This window comes from Anolis sagrei, chromosome 4 (genome assembly GCF_037176765.1).
Source record: "Anolis sagrei isolate rAnoSag1 chromosome 4, rAnoSag1.mat, whole genome shotgun sequence".
Lineage (NCBI taxonomy): Eukaryota > Metazoa > Chordata > Lepidosauria > Squamata > Dactyloidae > Anolis > Anolis sagrei.
Window position 1 is genome coordinate 144,038,854 of NC_090024.1, and position 23,227 is coordinate 144,062,080.

At 37.7% G+C, this 23,227-nt stretch overlaps 1 protein-coding gene across 1 annotated transcript in view; it reads left to right on the forward strand.

Moving 5' to 3' along the window:
- COL11A1 (collagen type XI alpha 1 chain) overlaps positions 1 to 19,536 on the forward strand; it is a 299,114-nt gene extending 279,578 nt beyond the window's left edge. Inside the window, exons 57-67 of the mRNA XM_060774023.2 lie at positions 11 to 64; positions 3,287 to 3,340; positions 3,495 to 3,602; positions 5,594 to 5,647; positions 5,755 to 5,790; positions 5,897 to 5,950; positions 6,791 to 7,040; positions 8,588 to 8,700; positions 10,930 to 10,998; positions 14,821 to 15,054; positions 16,815 to 19,536. Of these exons, the coding sequence (XP_060630006.2) occupies positions 11 to 64; positions 3,287 to 3,340; positions 3,495 to 3,602; positions 5,594 to 5,647; positions 5,755 to 5,790; positions 5,897 to 5,950; positions 6,791 to 7,040; positions 8,588 to 8,700; positions 10,930 to 10,998; positions 14,821 to 15,054; positions 16,815 to 16,961 (1,173 nt within the window). The 3' untranslated portion in view covers positions 16,962 to 19,536. The remainder of the gene's footprint in view (positions 1 to 10; positions 65 to 3,286; positions 3,341 to 3,494; positions 3,603 to 5,593; positions 5,648 to 5,754; positions 5,791 to 5,896; positions 5,951 to 6,790; positions 7,041 to 8,587; positions 8,701 to 10,929; positions 10,999 to 14,820; positions 15,055 to 16,814) is intronic.
- Positions 19,537 to 23,227: the final 3,691 nt, after the last annotated feature.

Below are 23,227 nucleotides of genomic sequence, written 5' to 3' on the forward strand. Positions count from 1 at the left end.
ACTTCTACAGGGAGAACAAGGTCTACCTGGTGCACCAGGTCAGGATGGCCCACCAGGCCCCATGGTAAGTTCCTTTCCCTTTGGGACTTTTTCATAAAAGAAGAGTACCCAATAATGCATCCTGTATTCATGAGGAAGCCCAAATATATGATAAATGGGCGCTCCTGGCTTTTGCCACTTTACTTGAGACAGGATTAGGTCTTCATCTGGTTTAAAAGAAGGTTTTACAAGGCCCGTTCTGTTATGAGAGTTCTTAGAACAGACGTTCTCAAACAAAGGCTGGCAGGCCAGATGCCTCCCTCCGAGGTCATTTACCCAACCACCACTCTAAACTTTAGACTTAGGGCCACCCTAAGTCTGAAACAGTTTGAAGGCAAACAACAGCATTCCTAATTAACTTGACTATCTCATCAGCCAAAAGCAGACCCACACTTTGCATTGAAACCCTGGTAAAATTATTCTGATTAAGATTGTCTTCATTTTAAATATCTGCACTACTAATAAGAAATGTGCAGTGTGCATAGGAAGTTGTCATGATTTTTTTTTTCAAACTATAGTCACTGTCATGTTGCCATGACCCACCCCCCAACAGTTTGAGGGACCATGAACCGGGCCTGTTCTAGTGCTCATTTAAGTCGCATGACAGATCACTGTATCACATACTAGAAGATTATGTCCAAGGGATGGATATATATTAGTCTGGACATTCAATACCAGCCATGGCATTAAAGTGCATGAACAGTATGATTAATAGCTGTTCCTAGATGTGTTTCCAACTGCAGAAGAAGACAGTTCACCCATCACAATTGTATAACATTGCCTGTTCAGGACCTCATTACATCTCCAGTTTCAAAATAGATAGCAATTCATACTTATTACTAAAAACCCTGCTTTTTAGTTCAGCAAAGCTCATTCATCTATCTTCAGATGGAAACTTCTGAAAATGCAAAATAAAATAAAATGCCATAACGGGTTTAAGCTATTAGGAAACTGCTGCACAGTCCTATAAGTGCCTTTTCAAACATAATCTCTATTGACTTCAAGGAAACATGCATGCAAGTAAATGTCTGCAATGTTTGCCTCCTTTTCATGACTTTGAACTCTGTCCTCATTATTTGCCTTACACAATATTAAAGGCAAGAAAACTGGGGTACATATATTTTAATACATGCACTTGGATAATGGTTTGAATCCTAAAGTTTGCAAAAAGTTTTCCATCTTCTCTTTACAACAGCTCTCTCCCTAATATTTGGGGGGGGGGGGTGGAGAGAGAAAGATGGAATCAAGGAGGAAAGGGCAGTAAAAAAAATTTCCTTTCACTAGGATGGGAATCCATGTTCTCAATGTGTGCTAAAATTCACCTTGTACTTAAAGTAATATGGGAAGAGGAATGTCTCATTTGTAAAACAAATGTGTCCTGTATAGAAAATATTACAGCTGAACAATTATTGTTGAAGTGGGTCTCTCATCAAGTTCTCTCCATTCAGCTCATTTGCAAAAGGGAAGTGGTGGCAAACTTTTGCCCATCTCACAGACATGGTTGCCTGAGGGTGGCTTTGAAAAGAATTTTAAACAGAACAGAAAGAAGGAGAAAAATAATTTAGTTTTTTCTCCTTAATAATATGAAGAATCAAATCTAGAATGAATTCTAGTGGGTAGGAGAAGGCATATTATTATTAATTAGTTATTCATCCTTGAAAATTTAGACTTTAAAATTTGAATGCTACTTAAGTTCAGACACTGTAGATGCTGACTTCGGGTTATATCCAGTAGACTGCCTCTGTGAGTAGAATATTAGATAAGGTGGGAGGACAAAATCTCCTGAAGGCAAAAATTGCACCCTGCGTCTCAGAAGCCTTTAAAAAAAAATAGTACCATGACTACTTCACTTTTTGTTTATGAATTATGTATTACTCTTGGCTCTTTTCATCTAATGATATCTTCAAGAAGGGATGAGAAACATAACACTCCAAATGATTTCTCCCCCTCCCTATACAAGGAGAGTTTGGGCTGTTTTTAGTTTTAGTTTCCACTCCCCCCCCCCACACTTCTCAATCTTTCAGCATGGTTGAAACAAACCCTTTGTAATTGCTAGCCATCCCATAATTGCATTGATGGCCATTACTGGCAAATAGCAGCTCATACTAATCAGATTCTGAATATGCCCCATGAATTTTTGTTTATAAGAAAGAGTGCAGTCCTACTCAGAAGTAAATCCAGTTGAATTGAATTCCTCTTACCTCCAGATAAGTGTATACAGGATTATGGTTTGCATCACTTCACTACCTCCTCCTTTCATATCACCCCAAGCCCTCAAAAGTTCAGAGTTGCTCATAGAGTCCCATGATGTTCCAGTTATAATCCTATATCCACTCGCCTAGGTGCAAACCCCATTGTACCCACGTTTGAATAGAAATCTATAGGGTTGTTCTGTTATTCTTTGGGTATCACCTTTTGAAGGTGCAGCTTAACAAATGCCAATTAAATCTTCCCAATTCTGATGTATTCTGTAAATAGGCTTGCATATGGTCATCTGACATTAATTAAGTTCTGATAAGTACTGTATTCTTTGTAACAAAGGAAGACAAAACAACTGCTTGTTACTACTTTTTCGTGGTCAATGGGTAGGGTTGGTTGTTCTCCTCCATTAATCTACCATCCTCTGTCCCATGAAGTTGAAGCCATAATTTATTCTCCTTCAGTTCTGCAGATTCATGCCAACTACCCATTGGAGTTGACCTTCTTGGCAGGGTTTGGTGTATCAAGACTTCCTACAGAATATACTCTGCTACTTCAGAGTCTGGCCCCACCCTTCCTCAGACCACTAGTCACTGGTCCTAGGAGGATGGTAAAAACAAGATTTCATTGACCGCTAAGTACTGTTGTCAGATATTATAGCACCAATTGTATGTTCCAATAGCACCAACTGTATGTTTCAGTGCAAAATCCAGAGGGAGTAATAGTACCCATAAATGTAGTCAAGCCAGTAATAAAAATGGTTCTGCAACATGCAACTTGTTTCAATGGCTCATGCTTTGTTCTACATGAGCGGCTTTACATGCCATTTAAAGTTGGATCAAAATCACAGGTACTTTACTCAAATGAACTACTTTTATTGTAAAATATATTACAGATAACTTTTGCCTCTTTGCTAGACAGACAGGCACCACTCACTGAACACTTCAAGGAATAATCTGCATTTGTGGAACGTTTTATGGCTCAGGTGAATACTACGAATTACAAAATAGAGGTGCCTCCATTTAAAGTTTTCACTCTTTATCTCTAGGGTCCACCTGGCTTGCCTGGCTTGAAAGGTGATCCAGGTTCCAAAGGTGAAAAGGTAGGTAAAAATATATACATATTATATAGCTTCTGCATTAGTATATCCGCTCATGCAGTGTTCTCTCACAGCATAGTTATGATACCACTATGTATTGATTGTCAATTCCATTTTCATATTTCACCTACAATCATATATTTTATATATTTCCTAGGGACATCCTGGCCTAATTGGGCTGATCGGACCTCCAGGTGAACAGGGAGAAAAGGGTGACCGGGGCCTGCCTGGCACCCAGGGAACCCCAGGACAAAAAGGAGATGCGGTTAGTGAAAACGCACATTCTTATCATACCAGCTTTGTCACATAACTGTTCAGTCTGTCTTGAAGCTAGGATCATAGTACCGACACTGCGTATCCTGAAGGCTTGTTTGATCTCAAAGAACACTGGGTTGAATCTAGGTTTGCCTTTGTGGAAAGAGAATAATTCCTTCTATGTAGTGAGACATCTGAGATGCAGCAGGAAAACATGCAGTAGTTTCCCCCTTTCTTCATCCAGCAGGAGGTTCTCCTGGATCCAACCTCTCTGTAGGAGGTAGGTCTCCCAGGAACAAAGTTCCACCTGCTGGAAATTTAGACCTACCATTCAGGTTTTTACAGGCAAATAACAAGCAGAAGCACCATTTCACTTACCAAATAAGACATCCTGTAAATATGAATTGCTAATATTTCTTGGGAATTCTGTTCATTTTCAAACAGTTCCTTAAAATATTTGTGTCCATGCACATATTCCCTTATGGTAATAATTCTCACTACTCTTGCTCTTCTATTGATATTTGGAATGTTTTAAATTATATGACAATGTGTTATTTTGAAAAGGTTTTAAACAAATTTTGTGCGCTACTTGCTTTTTAAAATAAACTGCTTGGCACTTCAATTGACATCAAGTAGTTTACAAATCAAATACATTTTAATCTTAAGCAAGTAAAAAAAAAAGCACCCCAGAACTTCACATGTGAAATGCCCTGGCTTGTCCAGTTCTTTTTTATTTTAGTGTTGCTTCTATATATTTTTAAAATGTGCCTTCAAGTGTCCCTGGTTGTTTCCTTAATGAATATTTTATTTACATAAAGAAAGTGCTACAGAAAAACAAAAGTACCAAAAGCAATTGAGGAACACATCAAACAAGAGAAAAAGAACAAAAATATTCCCTGAATGGAAGCTCAAAACAAAGAAGATTAGTTCTGCATGCAAGATGTTTGCAAATGTACTTTCTGTTAAATTAGAACACTGACAGTGAGCAGAGACACAATATTACTTCAGCTAGGCTTAGCCTTATTTTAGCAAGCAATATGTGACTGACAATGGGAGTATATTTAGTTCTTTCTAATCAAATTAGTATAAAGGTTGTTTCCCCATTCATCACTTTTACACTCCAAATCTTCTTACCAAGCATCACTGTTCAAGAGTTGATGAAGAAATAATCAAAAATTCCCTACATCGTTTTCCATGTTATATTATAATTACCAAATTATTATCTACATTTCTGTCTTGCTTTCCCTCCAAAGCATTCACAGAGTTGTAAATGGTTGTCCTCCGTGCTTTATCTTTGCAAACATCCTGTGAGGTCAAAATGAGAGAGAATGCTATCCACTCCAGTGTCCCCCAGTGAGCTTCATGGCTTCGTAGTCCATTCAAGTTGGATCTACCAAGTTGCGTTACAGTAGTCTAACCACTACAACATGTCAGTTCTGTTCCAATCTGATTTATGCAACTTTTAAAAAAGAGATTTTTGTGTTGATATAAATATTGATTTATATAATCCTTTAGATTATTACACACACACATCCCAAGTTCTTAGCTATATAGGAATAATATCTAGTTCTATCACTTGATACCTTCAGAAATCCTATGAAATTTTGCTGGTGTATAATAATAAATAATAATAAACTTTATTTGTACCCCGCCACCATCTCCCCAATGGGGACTTGGAGCGGCTTACATGGGGCCAGGCCCGAACAACAATTACAATAAAGAAAATCAAAACACAACCGAAAACGCAAACAATAAAGAACATCATAATTACATAAAACATATGAATACATAACAATATAAGAATTACAATAGACACAGGCACAGAAACAATGGGCGGGCTGCATGTAATGATTAAAAACAAACTAATTAAAACGAATTAAAAACTCAGACAAGATAAAAGAGAGAAGCACTATTGGAGTAAGATCTTCATGTTTGTATTTTATTTGAAATAAAAAGTGCATTGTCAGAAGGAATTGACTTGTGTACACATTATTTTTAAAGGGAATTCCTGGTCCTGCTGGCCCACTTGGCCCTCCTGGACCACCTGGTTTACCTGTAAGTAGCTCCTTTCCATGCATATCATTTTTATGTATTTTGACATTAACATCTTTATAAATACATAATGGATTAATCTTACCTATATGCTATTTGTTCCCTTTTAGGGCCCTCTAGGTCCCAAAGGTTCTAAAGGTTCAACAGTAAGTAGTCTCATTTTATATATAACTCTTTTTCCATTGTTGATTATTCTTTTCCCCATTTATGAAAAAAAATTGCTCATGTGGTCTGTCTTATATTCCTTCATAGGGTCCTGGTGGTCAGAAAGGCGATAGTGGTTTACCTGGACCCCCTGGACCTCCTGTAAGTAAAACATCTTGCATGATTCATGTTATATAAATTAGTCTACATTTGGATGTAGGATACTGCCAGCAGGAGATGTCACTTTGACTGTAGTGCAATATATGTGGCATCCAATACTCTGTAAGAGAAGCTGGCCGAGAAATTGCTACTGTAAACAAAGCCACATTGTGGATAACTCTGAGGCAGACGACTCTGTGTGTTTACCAATCACTATTTTTCAAAATTAAAAGTGGCACTTCAAGATGGCATTTTTAGTAGTCTTTTCAGTCTCTCTAAATACCCCAGGTTCACAAATTCTTTCCCATCAGACTTCCTGCAGCTGTCCTCCCTTCATTTGATCATAAGCAACTGGTGGCTGCTATATTAGTGGAAGGGCGAATCCATGCCAGCTTTTGGATAGTGATAAGTGCATTATGCAGTGCTGGATCTATTTAAGAATAAAGTTAAGCACCTTGGTGGTGTTCCTTTAAAACCTGATTTAAAAGATGGTTTCAACATCCCTTTCAACCTCACCATTCCACAGTGAAACCAAGAGCTTGATCATATTGTTAGCCCTGTCAGTTTTAAGGCATTAAGGAGTCCTTCAGATTCCATACGTCTCTCAGGGTGGGATATCTTGACCAATCTCCCACAGCTACAGGGACAGTCTAAATATTTATTTATTTAATAATTGACCTCTTGGTACAGTAACGTTGTTTCTTCAAATGTTCTCTCTTTTTTCCACTCTGAATCTAAATAAGTAATGTAAGGATCTTCACCTTAGTTTGCTTGCCTGAATGTTGTGGTTCTCAAATACTGAAAGACTGAAGAATTGCATTTATTTTGTATTGTGTTCCTCAGGGCCCTCCAGGTGAGGTTATTCAGCCTTTGCCAATCCAGTCACCCAAGAAGACCAGAAGATCTTCAGATGCCATGATGTCTGATGCAGCTGATAGCCTCCTTGATTACACTGATGGCATGGAAGAGATTTTTGGCTCCCTTAATGCTTTGAAGCAGGACATAGAGCACATGAAATATCCCATGGGCACTCAGAACAACCCAGCACGGACATGCAAGGATCTCCAGCTCTGTCACCCAGACTTCCCAGATGGTACGCTAATATTACATGACAAAAGCAAATGTGCTGAAATTACGGTTTGCTAAGTGATGATGTCAGGTCATTTATTCTAGTTTTATGGTTAATATAGCCTCTAAAAAGAAGTTAGCAAAATACTTGCTAAACCTTTTAAATCTTTGTTTTAAGTCAAAGCTCAAACTTTTAACAACAATGGAAGAAACTTTCTGAATAGAAATACTGTTCGCTTTTTGGGGTGTGGGGAGGAAAGCATTACCACCATAAAATATGTTCACGTTTGAGAAATAATCCATGTGCTTTGCATATCTAGGAATTTTTTAAATGTTTGTTGTGAGATATTTATGTATATCCTGATCATCTACTAATAAATATGTACAACTACCCCTACTTCAGTTAACCATTAGGAGAAGATGTACACATTTCTCTACAGAAGAAAGCTGTTTCCATATCCATATAGAGGAGGAGTGGACCTCCCAATGTGATACAAACCTGACTCAAAACAATCTCCAGTGTGAAAAACGAAGAATCTTAGCACATTCAAACTTTACAGAGTCTTTTGTTCCAGCCATGTAGGATGATGACTTAGGAATAAAGATGGGAAAACCTAGAAAAAACTAAAAAAAAAAATGGAGGGGAAACAGCAGGGGGACCTGTTTTTTCCCCAAAATGAAAAAAATGAGAATTCTTTGCTTCTATTACTTGTGTCTTGTTTCCATTTTTTATTATTTGTCAACCTAACCTTATATTTTGAGATCTTTAAAGATAATGCCATATTTAATTGAATCTAAGGCACATTTTTTCCATTTAAGGGGCTTCAAATATGAAAAGCAACATGTCTGCTCCAGAACACTTTGTTTTCACTGGCCTTATGATGGTCTCACATTCAGTGAAGAAATTAGTACGTTCCAGTTGGGACTACCTTATTTCCACTTCTGGTTAAGCAAATCACACACATGCATATTTCTCAATGTTAGCAATCCCCTGCTGACTGAAAGCTAGTGATATTTAGCTTTCTTCAGAACATGCTAAATTTCTAAATGCATATGACATTTGGAAACCATGGAATATTCAAACATGGGGTGCATTCTGAAATAGCACAGTCCTAGAAGACTCAGACCATTTGCCAAGCTTTAGAAGAATTCTTGCTTGTTACACTTCTGTACATTTGTTCTGCTCTCACAGTCCTTATATTGACAAGGATCCAATTACAGACCAGAAAATGCAAAGCAGCCTATGGCTTTACACTACAAGTTGAGTGTGACCTGAGGGAGAAGGTGCATATTGCCATCTTTATGTAGCTTCTTATTCCCATTGAGCTTATAGATCCCACTCAGTGCTACAGAACTATTCTTTAAAAACCCTTGCCCAAAGTTTCTTAAACAGGCATACTTACCAACTCTGTTTTGGAAACAATAAGGGAAATGAGGACCATTTTATTCTGTGAAAAGGTACAAAACATCTAATTTTATCACTAAAATTTTATAGTCTCATTTAGGAGGCAGTAAAGCCTTAGAATCAGGCAAATAAATCCTCTGATGCAATTCTCTTCTTACTCGTTTCAGGAGAATATTGGATTGATCCCAACCAGGGTTGTTCTGGGGATTCTTTCAAAGTGTACTGTAATTTCACAGCAGGTGGGGAAACTTGCATCTATCCAGATAAGAAGTCAGAAGGAGTAAGTACCAATTTGTTATTATATTCACTGCTGACGGTTCCTGCTGAGTTGTTTTGAGATAGGGACAAAAGGCAGACAAATGCAGTCACGTTTTTGTTCAGGCGTCTTTTCTTAATTTGCAAGATAATTACTCTGCCACATTTACATAAACTCAAACAAGGCGGTGAAATGATAATACGCCATTAAGAAAGTCCAGCCTCCATCGGACATAAATGCTCATTCTATGCAGATGCAGTTGTTCATTGGAAACATTTTCCCTCCATCCCTTGCCACAGCTGTGCAACCATTTTAATGATGCAAAAAGCACACTCTGATTCATGGGAAATGATGTCATTTTTAAGATTTTCTTTTTTCATTTCCTTCCTGGAATCAGTCCAGCATGTGTGTGGGAAATATCTGTGTCAAAAACAGCAACCATACATATTTAAATGCATAATTTATGGAACTGTGTGAGGACATTCAGGAAACAGAGAAAAAGGCAAATTGTTCTAAAAGGTATAGATTGGCCCAGACCTTGAAAAACTTGTTTTTAATTACAGTTCCTAGATACATTTTCTCCATAACCAGCACAGCCAGTCACCCAAAGAAGCCACTTCTTTCAAAATCCAGACTTTAAATGCGTTGTGATCCTTCTTTGAAATGAGAACTGTGTGAGGACATTCAGGAAACAGAGAAAAAGGCAAATTGTTCTAAAAGGTATAGATTGGCCCAGACCTTGAAAAACTTGTTTTTAATTACAGTTCCTAGATACATTTTCTCCATAACCAGCACAGCCAGTCACCCAAAGAAGCCACTTCCCCCACCTTTTGTTTTTGTTAAAATTGTTCATTCTGGAATCCATGGAGATTAAATTCCTCAAGTATTTCTCCATATTTGTTATATAGTCATAAATAAATATCCAGATGCAAACTAAAGATGCCCCAAAGTCTTGATGCATTACTTTGATACAGACTGTTGGAGAACATGATCTTTTAGGGAGAAAAGTAACAATCAACCAAACAAATAAATAAAATCTGATGCAGCAGAATTCCTGTAGTGTTTTTATATTTCTTGTGGGTCTTCAAGATCTTTCCAGCTTACAGTGACAATAATATAAACATGTCTTATGTCTTGAATGTGATTTTCCTGCTTCTTGGCATGGAGTTGGACTGGATGGCCCACAAAGTCTCTTCCAACCCTATGATTTTATGTCACAGGGTTTTCTTGGCAAGGTTTGTCCAGAGTAGGTTTCTCTTCACCTTCTTCGGTGACTGAGAGAGTATGATTTACCTAACACCAACTAGTAGGTTTTCATGACTGAGCAGGAATCTGAACTCTGGTCTATGGAGTTGTAGTTCAGCATTCAACCCACAATACCATACTGGTTCTTGCTTTTATATTACCTCTATCAAATATCCAAATCACAAATATCTTGCTCACAATCAGATATTTAAATGTCTAGAACTATTTAGCATCAAGATCCAGAGGAAAATTTGGAAGAGGAAATCAATCAGCAGTAAGGGAAAAGATTAGAAAGATTGTTTTATTTGGAATGGGGTTATAATTCAAGTATTCCACAGCCATGGTGACTGGGGGATTCTGGAAGCTATAGTCCAAAAAACCATTTTTCCAAACTGTGCTCAAATGGTTCTCAGTCTTTGGCTTTCCAGTGTTTCAGTTTTGGATTCAACTTCCTAGACTTTCCAATCAGCATGGCCAGTGATCATGGATTCAAGCAGTTGATGTATTAAGTTTTCAAATCACCTTTCTCTATGGAGCTGTAAGCACTTTACAGTATTTACCCCACCACATGGACTCTTACCCTGGCACTGAATATCTGCTGAACTGCAGCGGATATATTTTTGCTACTTTTTTAGTGGCCAATCATTCTCTCTTTGAGGGAAATGTAACTGATTCAATGAGAATCACAGAACCATAATATTTGAAGCGAATAAGATGCCATCTGGACCTATATTCTGCCAAAAGTCAAAATATCCACAATTCATTTCCCACAGATCTGCCTGAACAGTTCAATTAATGTATTTGCTTACTTAGTTTTTCTTTGGATAACTCAAAATATTATTAAAACTAGGCAGAAAGCCCAGGCATTTTTCACTATTTCTGCCTGAACCCCCCGTTGTTGTTATTTTTAAAAGATTACTATAGTAGTGTTTCTGTAAAACTCTTTTAATTCCCATTCATTCGTGGTTAATATAATTAACTCCCTTTGCTGTTTCCCCCTTCTAACAGGTAAGGATTTCATCATGGCCAAAGGAAAATCCAGGAACCTGGTTCAGTGAATTTAAGAGAGGGAAACTGGTAAGTTGCCATTTCTTTCCTTTGGGATTTTTATGCAGTGTTGTCCAGACTTAAGTGCCCAAATCTAAGTGCACAAGGCTAATAAGTATGTGCAAACATTTAGTTTGCTTTTCCAAAAAATCAGCATACCATGCCCATCGTTTCTTTGTATCTATCTAAGGCCATAGAGCATTGTCAGAAATGTGCAGCCTGTTTTCCTTTGAATCAGCAGTATTTCAGGGCCAAGTTACTCTCTGAGGGCTCAGTGGACAGGTTCTGAGCTCATGAAAACAAGGCACACAACATATTCTTTGCTAAGTGTTAAGAGAAAATGCATTCCACAACTGAGGCACAGCTATTAGGATTTCCCCCCCCCCCCCTTATATATCTTTGTAATTATGACAGTTGCCTTCAGAAGGTATGAGGTCCACTTTTTCATTCCCAGGACCTATTGTGATTGTTTCTGATTTTAAAAAAAGAAAAGATATAGTTATGAATCTGCTTCATATCTAACTTTTTAAAATCCTTTCAATCTTTTAAAACACACGAACACTGATCCCAGAAGCTTCTAAAATCAGGTTTTCCTCTAAAAGAAGAAGACTTCACCCTGCCCCCCCCCCCCCCCCCCCAAGTAAGGCCAAAGGAGTCTTGGTCCACCCCACAGACTATATTTTCCCCATTTCTAATATAGAGATTTGTTCAAAATATCTGAGATAATTCTGCATTTTTGCATACAGTTGTATATCCAGTGCCTTACTCCTTGGGGTGGATGCATTCACCCATCCTGCAGCTTTTGGTGTTGAGTTGACATACCTTTTTAAGCAGCAACATCTCCATACTGGTAGGATACAGATATCTGTTACAATCCTAGCTATTGGTCATGTTTTATCCAAAAGCCATCAGATATGTGGCCATCAAAGACATAAACTGGACACATAATTGAGTATTGTGTGGAGCCCCCGAGGGCACAGTGGGTTAAACCCCTGTGCCGGCAGGATTGAAGACCGACAGGTCGCAGGTTCGAATCCGGGGAGAGGCGGATGAGCTCCCTCTATCAACTCCAGCTCTTCATGTGGGGACATGAGAGAAGCCTCCCACAAGGATGATAAAAACATCAAATCATCCGGGCGTCCCCTGGGCAACGTCCTTGCAGACGGCCAATTCTCTCATACCAGAAGCGACTTGCAGTTTCTCAAGTCGCTCCTGACACACAAAAAATATTGAGTATTGTCATATATAGTTGTGGAAGGATGATCCCATGTATAGGTTGAGACAAGGTTTTGATACCAAAATTACGGGTTTTGATATGACCCATGGATAAGTTAAAGAGGAGAGGGGAAAGTGCCAGCTCTACCCCTAGCTGTCACTGCCATTTTCCTATCGAGGCATTTAAAAAGGTTAGAAGTGGCTCCTCAGTTGAGAAAGTAGAGGTGCTACTTTACATTCTTCTGAAGCCAACTAGTCTCTCAACTTGCACTACTCAACTCAGAGAAAATGCTAAAAGAATACACTGATATATGTATGAGTTGACTCAACTTTTTTGGGGGGGGGGGAGGGTCAATTTTTGTCTTAGAATTTCTAGACTTCCACATGAATATATGCAGTGTGTCCAATTGTGGCACAGAATGTTATACCATTTTGGTAACATTTTTGTTGTCATGGCACACCCTTTGGCCTGAAAGCTAATAATACACATCCAGTATTATGTTCTCTTCAAAGTAACCAAGATGTAATCGATATTAGTATCCATCACAGACTAAGGATTCTAACTTTATTGACTAGTTCTGAATGTGCATGTGAATTTCTTCAACTGATAGATAAGGCATATTTTAAAATTAATTTTATTTCTGAATTTATTATGTTTTGAGGAAGACCAAGAATTATTTTACATGCCAAACTATAATTTTCATCTTGTTCCCAATGGAAAGCAACTGCTTCTTTCAGACAAATATTTTAGACTAGCTGTCTCGATGTATGAAGCAATATTATTAAATTTCAAATAGGCTTTCTGCTGAAGAATTTATTCTCCTCATGCTTTTGCTGGAGAATATATGGCTGAATTATCAAAACATGTTGCCACTGTGGAATTTATTCAAAATAGTGAAAGATCTTTATTTCATACAAAGTCAAATCTGGTTTTCAGGTGCCAGCTCAGTAAAAGTTATGTATATGCAATTTGCAATTGATCTGAAATACTAATGAAGGAACATTGCCAGGAACAAAAATATTTTAGTATAAAATGTATTTTTACTAACAAAGGGAGAATAATGAAGTATTGGAACTAAAAGGGGCTTCTGGATGTACATTTCCTTTGAACATGAAGTTGTCTCTTCAATATTGTGGTTAACTCCTGTAAAGGCAACTTCAACTGATGGGAACTCCATGAATGAGAAACTTCTAAGTTACCCCATTCGCAATAGTCCTGCTCAGGACTTTCAGACTCAGGGTTGTAGCTTCCTTGATTGGGTCTATTCATCTAGAATGCAATCTTCTTCTTTTCCTACTGTCTTCTATCTTACCAGGAATTATTGTTTCTTCTAATGAGTCAATTCTACTTGTGAAATGGTTAAAATATTACAGTCCCAGTTCCATTATCTTGGCTTCTAAAAATGGTTCAAGTTGCTCCTATATCACCATGGCAGCAACCTCCCATTTTTTGAGCAATGGGGGGAAGCCAGGCAGCAATGCTTGCCCCCGTAGGATGGGTTTCAGGCAAGGCATGGAGCAACGGGTTCTCCATGCCCTCACCTGGACCCCATGGATTCATCATGATGTGTGGTGAATCCTTACCTCATTGTGATGAGGCCCTGAGAGTGTCATGCTCCACACTGCTGCTGCCCAGTAGCTGTTTGGCACATTTGACCTGACTTCTCAGCAAAAGCCAATCTGTCATAGGAAATGCTACCAACAACTCTCTATGTCCCACATAGCCTCTTACTTATAGAAGCATCACCACCATAGAAATAAAATGTGGAAGGGACTCATTAACCTGACTCTTGCTTGCATTTCATTATTTTTAAAAAATGATTTTCATATGCAGCTTGCAGCAGCTTTTAGTCAAATATAATATTGCATTTGACTTATATAATATTTGAACCAAGAAATCCCTCTGAAAATTCAGAGTATTGTTCACAAATTATTCTGGGATGTGAGTTTGCTTTAAAATGTCAACCAACTGAAATTTGTCTTGAACTAAAATTAAACATTCAGTGGCAGTATACATTTTGAATGTCCCACAAGCCCTTCCAAAGGGTTTGAATGTGTTCAGTAGTCAAAGGTTTCATTGTCATGTTCACAATATAAGGGGATCCATGCAGCTAGCGATGTGCATAGAAAGCCAAATTGTATTACTTTTTTTCTTATTGTGAGTGCATGAAGGACAATTTTTCAGGCCTCTCTATATGTGTATCAATGCATACCTACAGATGTCCATTATATATTATCATTGTGGTGGAAGGAAGCATTCAGTGGCTTTTCCACTATGAAAGGAGAACATTGACTTATGTGAGCATAGAAACCAGCCTGCGGAAATACGTCAAAAGGAAGCTGTATCCTTGGAAGAATTTTAGGATACTTTTCAGGTTGCTGACACTTATATGCAGCCCAAAAGCATAAACATGTAACATTACATAAAGAAAAATCTGTTTACTGATTCATAGCTTGACTGCATTCTTAATCGGAGAACAAACAGGAGGCGTGTATGTCAGCTGATTTACAGGCAGGCCAGTTAATGTGTTTTTGCGTCAAATGTAATCTTGTTTTGCACTATAAAAGGAAAACCAACCATATATTGATGTGCCTGTTTGTGGGCCCTTGTTTTTATTTTTCTTTGAAACAACTCAGCTTTCCTACGTTGATGCTGAAGGCAGTTCCATTAATATGGTCCAAATGACATTCCTTAAACTACTGAGTGCCTCCGCCCGACAAAACTTCACTTACAACTGTCACCAATCAGTGGCGTGGCATGATGTATCTTCCGACAGCTATGACAAAGCACTGAGGTTCTTAGGATCAAACGATGAAGAGATGTCTTATGACAACAATCCTTACATCAAAGCTCTTCATGATGGCTGTGCGGTAAGTATAAGCTCAGGATACTCTTTTCTACTTAAGATGGCAGGTTAGCTTAGTAATCAAATGAGTTCAGGCTTAATGCCATTATGACTCACATCTCCAAAGTTCAAAGTATCCTTTCATTGCTGCTGTTTGTTCTTCGCCTACACAGAATTGGTCTTTTTTTGAGGGGAAAAAAGTTATAAAGGAGGGACATTAGCTAAAACATTAAAGCAAAGGCAAATCACAAAGTAACAAACAATGCTCTGTTTGTTCAAGATGCAATTGTAAGGAAAGTCACTGGAGGAAGAGCATTGAGATATGTGATGGTAATTGGGAAGCATTTGTACTCTATGATGTGGAGCAGATGAATAACAATAATGCTGGAAATGAAAGGTCTCTCTCTCTCTCGTTTTAAGATAATTTCACTCTAAAGCAGATAATGACAGCTGCAGCAGTGCCAAAGCTTTCTTTCTTAAAAAGTTAAAGAAAATCTTGTATATGTTCCCCTTCATATGCAATGAACTGCTGTTTGAAGTGGAATTGCAATCTGATAGGGATAGAAGGGTATTAAAGAGAAGATGTCTGAGAAACATTATTCATTCTGCCCTAAATAGCCCCAGTGTGTTACACAGCCCACTAAAGCCCTACAGTGTGACAATGTATCCAGGTTATTTGGAACAAATTTCTATTTAAATGAGTTAACCTTATTTACTCAATCTCCTGTTCCAACAGTCCGGTAACTCATAGCTTTCTTTCTGGCCACTATGTTTTCTCAACCAATTTAAGAGTCTCCAGGCCTGTGATGAAAAAAAACCCTTTCAATATTTTAGCTGGTTGTAATGTATTTTGAGGTGCTCAATTCGAAAAGCACAATAACAATGTTATACCACACATAGTTCGGTCAGTGTCATTACTAATTTTATTTAGTCACATATTACTACATTAAAAAGTCAAAACTGTATGTGATGGGGCAAATCTGAGGTCACTTTTGGGTTTAGAATGCCAAATTCAGCATATACTTTTCTTTAGGCTTTTTGAAGTTAGTGCAGGTATGAACTGTTTTGGTTTGACAATGCATGCATTGTCAAAAGATTCGTCTTTTGTATATTCAAAAAAGAGCAAAACAAGTAGAAAAAATACAAAACTTAAATTTTACTCTTGTGCAGCAGAGTTCACAGAAAAAACAGCAACTTCAACACAAACTTTCGAGTAACAATACAGTCATAGTTCCTCTTGAGTTTCCAACTCATGTATGGTCCTTGCGTTTAATTCATGCAGTGCTTTCTATCAGAAAATATGTCTTCTCCCAATCTTCATTTCTTGTTCATGGATGAGCATGGAAGACAAACTTGACAGTGTAAAATATTCTGCAAGCCAGGAACTTACACTGAGTATGCCCAGAGGCAAACATTTAGTAAGCCCAAAAACATACTCTCCCCAGTTATATCCCTTCAGGAGTGGACCAAAACTTGTTGACCTTAATTACCCCAATTACTCATCTTGTGGATTGTAATCAAATAGGGTGAGTCTTTTTCTCTTAACACACACACACAGTAGAGATCCCACAGTAATTTAGCCATGTACCTTAATATGAACAGCCAAATCTTTGCTGCCTCAGTTCACTAGATAATGACAACCAATGTTGTTGCTGTTTGCTCCCATGAAGAATCAACTTAAGATTATGCTGTCAGTGTTCAATGAGTCTGTCTACACAAAAACTAAAAATGTGTGCTGCATCTACCAAAAGCTTAAGGTTTATTGTTTGTGTTTTGTACTTGCAGTCGAGAAAAGGCTATGGAAAGACTGTTATTGAAATCAACACTCCCAAAATCGACCAAGTGCCCATTTTTGATGTGATGATCAATGACTTTGGTGATCAGAATCAGAAGTTTGGATTTGAAATTGGTTCGGTCTGTTTCCTTGGTTAAATTTAGAGCATTGAGAAGACTATCAACCAGAAAAAAATGCACCTTGGTGCTACCACCAATCCACTTGATGCCACATGCAAGTTTTGAATAAGAATGGAATAGAAAATTATGTTTCACCATGTATGTATGTCTTCTTTAGGAACACTCAGTGCCCCATAGGACCAGAATCACATGACTTAAACTTATTTGACAAATTATAAAGGATCCTGTGGCAAAGACAGGCAGCATGGGGTTAATTTAATAAATGCCATCCACCATCCCATTCCATGCCACCCAACCCAACTATACCTCCCTTGATTTCACGGTGCTGTAAAATGCAATGTCACGGTGCTCTTTCTATTGCAACACAAGAGGTGCTACGAAGGTCTGTTTAATAAACTGTAATTATTCTATGTACAGTACAATATTGCCCTTTCTCTGTCCATTTCCAAAACTTGCATGTGTCCCTGAGTTGAAACTGGCTCTTATGCTATAATGATTTTTAAAGTATGTTGTCAATACTGTGTATGTATTATGAAAAATAAAGTTGTAATTTCCAGTGAATCCAATTCCATTTTTTCTGATATGATAATAGTAATATTATTATTAATAATAATAAATCCCTTTGTATATATTGATGTTCGAGAACTCTGTTATTTGAAGTCACCAGCAAAACCTCAGGTGGCAAAACTGGAAACATTTGAATAGCACACTAGTCTGCTGTTACTGCTTTGTGATAAGGAAATCCGAAAAGGAAAGGGACTCTTTGAGGTTCTCTTCCATGGTGCTATACCTCAGACTTCTTCATTTTCTGTTTCTGATGCCAGGATATGTCCAGAAATGTGAGTGCGTGCAATAAGCAAGTTTCATGTTTGGGAATGGGAAACATATGTATGTGATTAAAATGAGTACGTAAAAGATGTAAGAGAAGATTCCTACCAATGTAAACTTTAAGGAGCTGTTGCAGTACTGTTTCTTCTTCAACAATTCTGGTAACTTCAGAAACTTAGACCATGTAGAAGACCTCAAGATGAGGGCACTTGCCTCACAACCTCTACTGTCAATCTCCCAAACTAAAGCAAGGCTGGTGTATAAAAGAGGTGCGATGTAAACTGCTCTCACAAGGGTCGATCTTCAGATTTTACTAGAGTTGTATGGAGAAAAGCAAATGTTGTGGCTGCACCCTATAGGTCATCTCCAGAAGGATAGTCAAATGATTAGTCACATAGTCATTTCTTTCAACAAATCTAAACTTTTTCACATCCATATGAAAACCAAATTCCCATATGAAAACCAAACATTTACTTGTGGATTATTTTATCTCCATTCATTTCAGGTGTGCTTAAATTATATCTGTGCTATAAATAATATTTACTTCCCTGAATGAGGCACCATTTGATACAGCCCATCCCAGATTTTTTTCTGCCCATCCCAATAATATATATGTATTTATCTCTCTCTCCAGTTAACATCTGGGTGAGCTTTTGAGTCTCCAGTCCTGATCAAGTGTCCATTTGCTCTTCCTGCTAAAATGATCCATGCAGTTGGCTATGAAACATGTTTCATAGTCTCCTCTTTTTTGACCAAATAGATGTAGCTTTAAAAGAAGCCTGAAAACATAAAAATAAGCAAACTCTTAAATGCTTCACCATCTGATTTCTGTGGATCAAATGGCTCCTAAAAGCACTGGTGGACCGATTTAGTCTTACCTATTTCCAACTTAGGATGTATCTGCACTGTGGAATTAATAGTTTACATTCTAATTACCCTGGCTCAGTGCTGTGGAATCATGGGAGCTGTAGTTGTAAAGGTTTGTAGTCTTCTCTGCCAGAGTGCTGGGACCTCATCCAATTACAAATCTTATGATTCCACAGTCTTGAGCCATGGCAGTTAAAATGGTGATAAGCTGCATTAATTCTACAGGGTAGATGACCCTTAGTGGAGGTCAACTACACTCTGTGCTGACAATCATTTCAGTGATGTACAGATATTAGAGTGACCCCATGTCCACTCAGCCCCACATTCTGGATTTGTATTCCTAGAATCTATTTGCTCCTCTAGCAAGGGAGATGACAAAAGTGGGACCTCGTATCTATTTATGGATCCCCCTTGCTATACTTGTGGCAAATAAGTCTAGGTCATGTGATTCTACCTAGCTGCCAAGCAACCTATGAGGGACCAACTACCTATGGAGCTTATTTTCTGACCCAAAAGGTTATAATTTGCAATCCATACTTTTTTTTCCAAATGGCTGTTTTGGCCTGACCTCAAGACATTTTTCCAGGTAGTCAGACATAGATATTAACTTAACAAAACAAATCCTTTTGTACCTATTTTTCATAATATATGTAAGACTTGAAAAGTAAATGTTTGTTACTATTTCTTATATAAATTTGTTTAAATTAAATGATATCAGATTCCACTCGCTCATTTCCAGCTGTTTTTTAAAAAAATCGTGGAAACATTTTATATGTAAAACAGATTTTAAAGTCAACTGTTTGCTGTTCAGAATTCCTTTTAAAAAAGACCAAAGTTTGTATCTGTCACCTCAAAGAGGAAAAGTATACATTTTATTAATAAAATCAAGTCTTGTCTACCTGGACTGATCACTTTCTTTCTTATACATAGAATGTTATATCTGCTTCAGTAATATCATGCTATTGTGGCTCCAGATACTCCATCACATGAACCATGAAATATAGATCAGTCACAATCCAAAATGTGACTGAAGGGTATTTTTAATGGTCCAAATGTTCATTTTCAAAACCTGAGTTTGGTTTTTATCTTATTTTACCAAATTGTATGATACCTTCCCCAGAGGTTTTTGTCTCTCATTCTTTATCTACCTGTAGCTAAAATCATTTGTAGATAAGCTAACACATGCACATCACTATCTACATACTAAATTTTTGAATGTGTTTTACATTTTTGAGGGAGAAAATATGGGCGACTTAAATACTATGACTAACTATAAGCTTCAATTTTTGGTGGGTTAGCTACCTAGCACAGCACATAACAAGAGCTTTTGCATGCATTAATAGCTTTCCAGATTTGAGAAGACAAGAGAGAGATGAAGCTTTAATCTGATTTAATATATCCAGTAAACTGACGTGATGAGCACAATAGCTGGGTTTACTTGATTGGGGAAACACTCTCCCAGGGCCCTTCCACACAGTCATATAATCCAGAATATCACGGCAGAAACTTCCACAATATCTGCTTTGAACTGGGTTATCTGAATCCACATCCCATATATTCCAGTTTGAAGCAGATAATGTGTGGAAGGGGCCCCAGTCACTAATTTTCTGTAGGATATTTGAAGGTAAAGCTTTTTATAAAGATAATGAATTTAAAAGTGACTCCAAAAAAGAAAAAGAAGTCCGCTAAAGCGCATATATTATTATTATTATTATTATTATTATTATTATTATCTTTATTTTTACCCCGCAAAATCTCCCGAAGGACTCGATGCGGCTTACAAAGGCCAAGGCCACCAACAACAACAGCATACACACACACACACACACACACACACACACACACTGACTCGTGATCATATTTAAGGAGGCCGTGCATCCTGCAGTTAAACATAAAAGGACTTCAAAATAAGCCATACACAGAATTTCGCACCCTCTGGTATGAAGACAAGTCCAAGTTAAGACATGGTCAGTTATCTAGATGAAGGGGACTTTGGAGATTTCTTCTATTCTTAGTTGTGGAATCTTGCTTTAATTCTTCCCTGCTTTCCTATCTAATTTCTGGAATCTCTCTGGAATATCTGGAATCTTGTGGGATCTCCCTCTGTAATAGTTTGAAAGATCTCTGGAATTTCTATCTTTGCTTTGCCCCTGTAGAGATCACTCTTTGTTTTGCACCTATATCTAATCTACTCCTGATTTAATCATAGAATCATAGAGTTCCAATCCAATCCAACCCCCTGCCAAGAAGCAGGAAAATTGTATTCAAAGCACCCCCGACAGATGGCCATCCAGCATCAGCTTAAAAGCTTCCAAAGAAGGAGCCTCCACCACACTCCGGGGCAGAGAGTTCCACTGCTGAACAGCTCTCACCATCAAGAAGTTCTTCCTAATGTTCAGATGGAATCTCTTTTCTTGTAGTGTGAAGCCATTGTTCTGCGTCCTAGTCTCCAGGGCAGCAGAAAACAAGCTTGCTCCCTCCCTTTTTCTTTCTATTTGGGTGGAAAGAAAACACCTGAGTGGGGTAAAACATAGCCTTAGTGCTATTCTGTGTGGAGTTAAAAAGAGACTTCATGTACTTGAAATGATGAGTGCAGAAAAAAGAAGGTTTTATCTGCAAAGGACATGTATGAACATGACCTCTTCTGACACTCTATGGTAACATCTTCCAGTGGCTCCTAGGTGGTCCTCTGAACATACAATGGGACTGCAACACATAGAACTAAGCCCACCAAGTATAGGTGTACCAGTTGGCAAGATCTCTAACCATTATAAGTAGACAAGATAGTTAAGCACTGATTGCTCTGTTAAATGCAACAAGGAAACCATTTCCTTGTCAGTAGGAGGGAGCAGGTTTCATAGGAAAAAAAATCAAATTTTTACTTTTAAAATGAGGCTTGTCATCTTCCACGATGGCCAAGGATCCAGAAGAGAGCACTTCCTGTCAGTCTCTTGTTCAGAATATGGAAACCTTTTGCTTAAAGGCCTGCTGGCAAGTCTTATTTATTGAGCATAGCTCATAACAGATGGTTCAAATTAGTGTAGATTTTACAGGGGAGTAATAAATAAGTTTCTCCAGGATTTCACTAAAAATTCTTGTAATAGATCAATTTTTAAAAATTGAACTGACACGAGTTCCTAAATCACTGTTCATTGCCTTGTAAATTAAAATTCAGAGAGCATTTACTAAAAATATTTTTCTATCCAGATGTGGATAGATTTACCTGTAATTTTTAAAAACCTTACGTAATGTATGTATATATTCCAAGCCATGATGAATATTAGACCATCGTTCTTTTACAAAATTAATAAAATTAGCCAGGATATAGGATGATCGTTATGAGATTTCTGTATGCTGTGTGGCTAACACTGTTATAAGCCACATTTTGGCAGGCATAAATATATGGATTTAAATGCATACATTTCAGCAGAATGGCTCCTGCCAGGAAGAGAAAATGGCAATTAAGAAAAGGATTGCATTGCGCTCTCCACATACACATATGAATAAACAAAAGTGTCATTCTTACTGCACATTTTTGCTTTATTAAATTCTGTGCCCAAAGTAAACTGACTTTGAAAGATACACATGAAACTTAATCCTTAACCATATTTCAATAAATGGGATTAAGATTTCAACAATTACTAAAGAGGCAAAATCATTTTCATTGTGTAGAAGAAAAAAATCATTACTGTTATGATTACATTGCCTATTATAATGTATTATGAAAAATATCAACCAAGACCTATTTGAAAGTGATGGAGCGTAAAGTTCCACCTGAATAGTTAACATGAAGTCCTTAGATTCAGAGAGGAAGAACAACAATTGGGAGCACTAGGGAGGTGCATCCCTGAAACTAACTGTGACCAATTGTGTCAAGGCAGCATTGCAAAACAGTAGAGTTATATAGTTTGGGGAAAGTAGGTACACTAGCATTACCACTTGATTAGACTACCAAAAAGACCCTTCTAACCCCTTTTTACAATTCAGAACTGGATGTACATACCAGGAAAGCATTTATTCAGCAGAGTAAAGGACTGTGCATAATAGAAATGGAGGTGGAATGGGTGCAGCTTTCTATTTTGAGTTTCACTTTTAGTTTTTTAACTCTCTATTTCATTTCATTTGGTTTCTGCATCACTTATTTCCCAAAAAGGGAAAAGTTTTTAAAATATATATTTAAAATGTCCAAAATGCCTGGTTGAGACAGTACAACATCAGATGAAAGTACAACAAAGTTCTGTTGTCATGGCTACTTCTGCTAAAGCCAGGGGCGGCTCAACCCATTACACAAAGAAAGCATTTGCAGTATAGTTGATTTTGCCCAGGGGTGCTCTTGAGGTGCTCTTGGGGGAAAATAGACCTTGACATATGCGAGTTGCAGTTACTGGGATGTATAGTTCACCTACAATCAAAGAGCATTCTGAACTCCACCAATGATGTAATTGAACCAAATATGGCACACAGAACTCCCACCATATTAGTGATTGGTGGGGGGGGGGGGTGGGCAAAATACTGTTTGCTTACCATTGAAAATTACCTAGGGCCGCCTCTGGCTAAAGCCATTCCTCCCAATAAACTACCATATACAG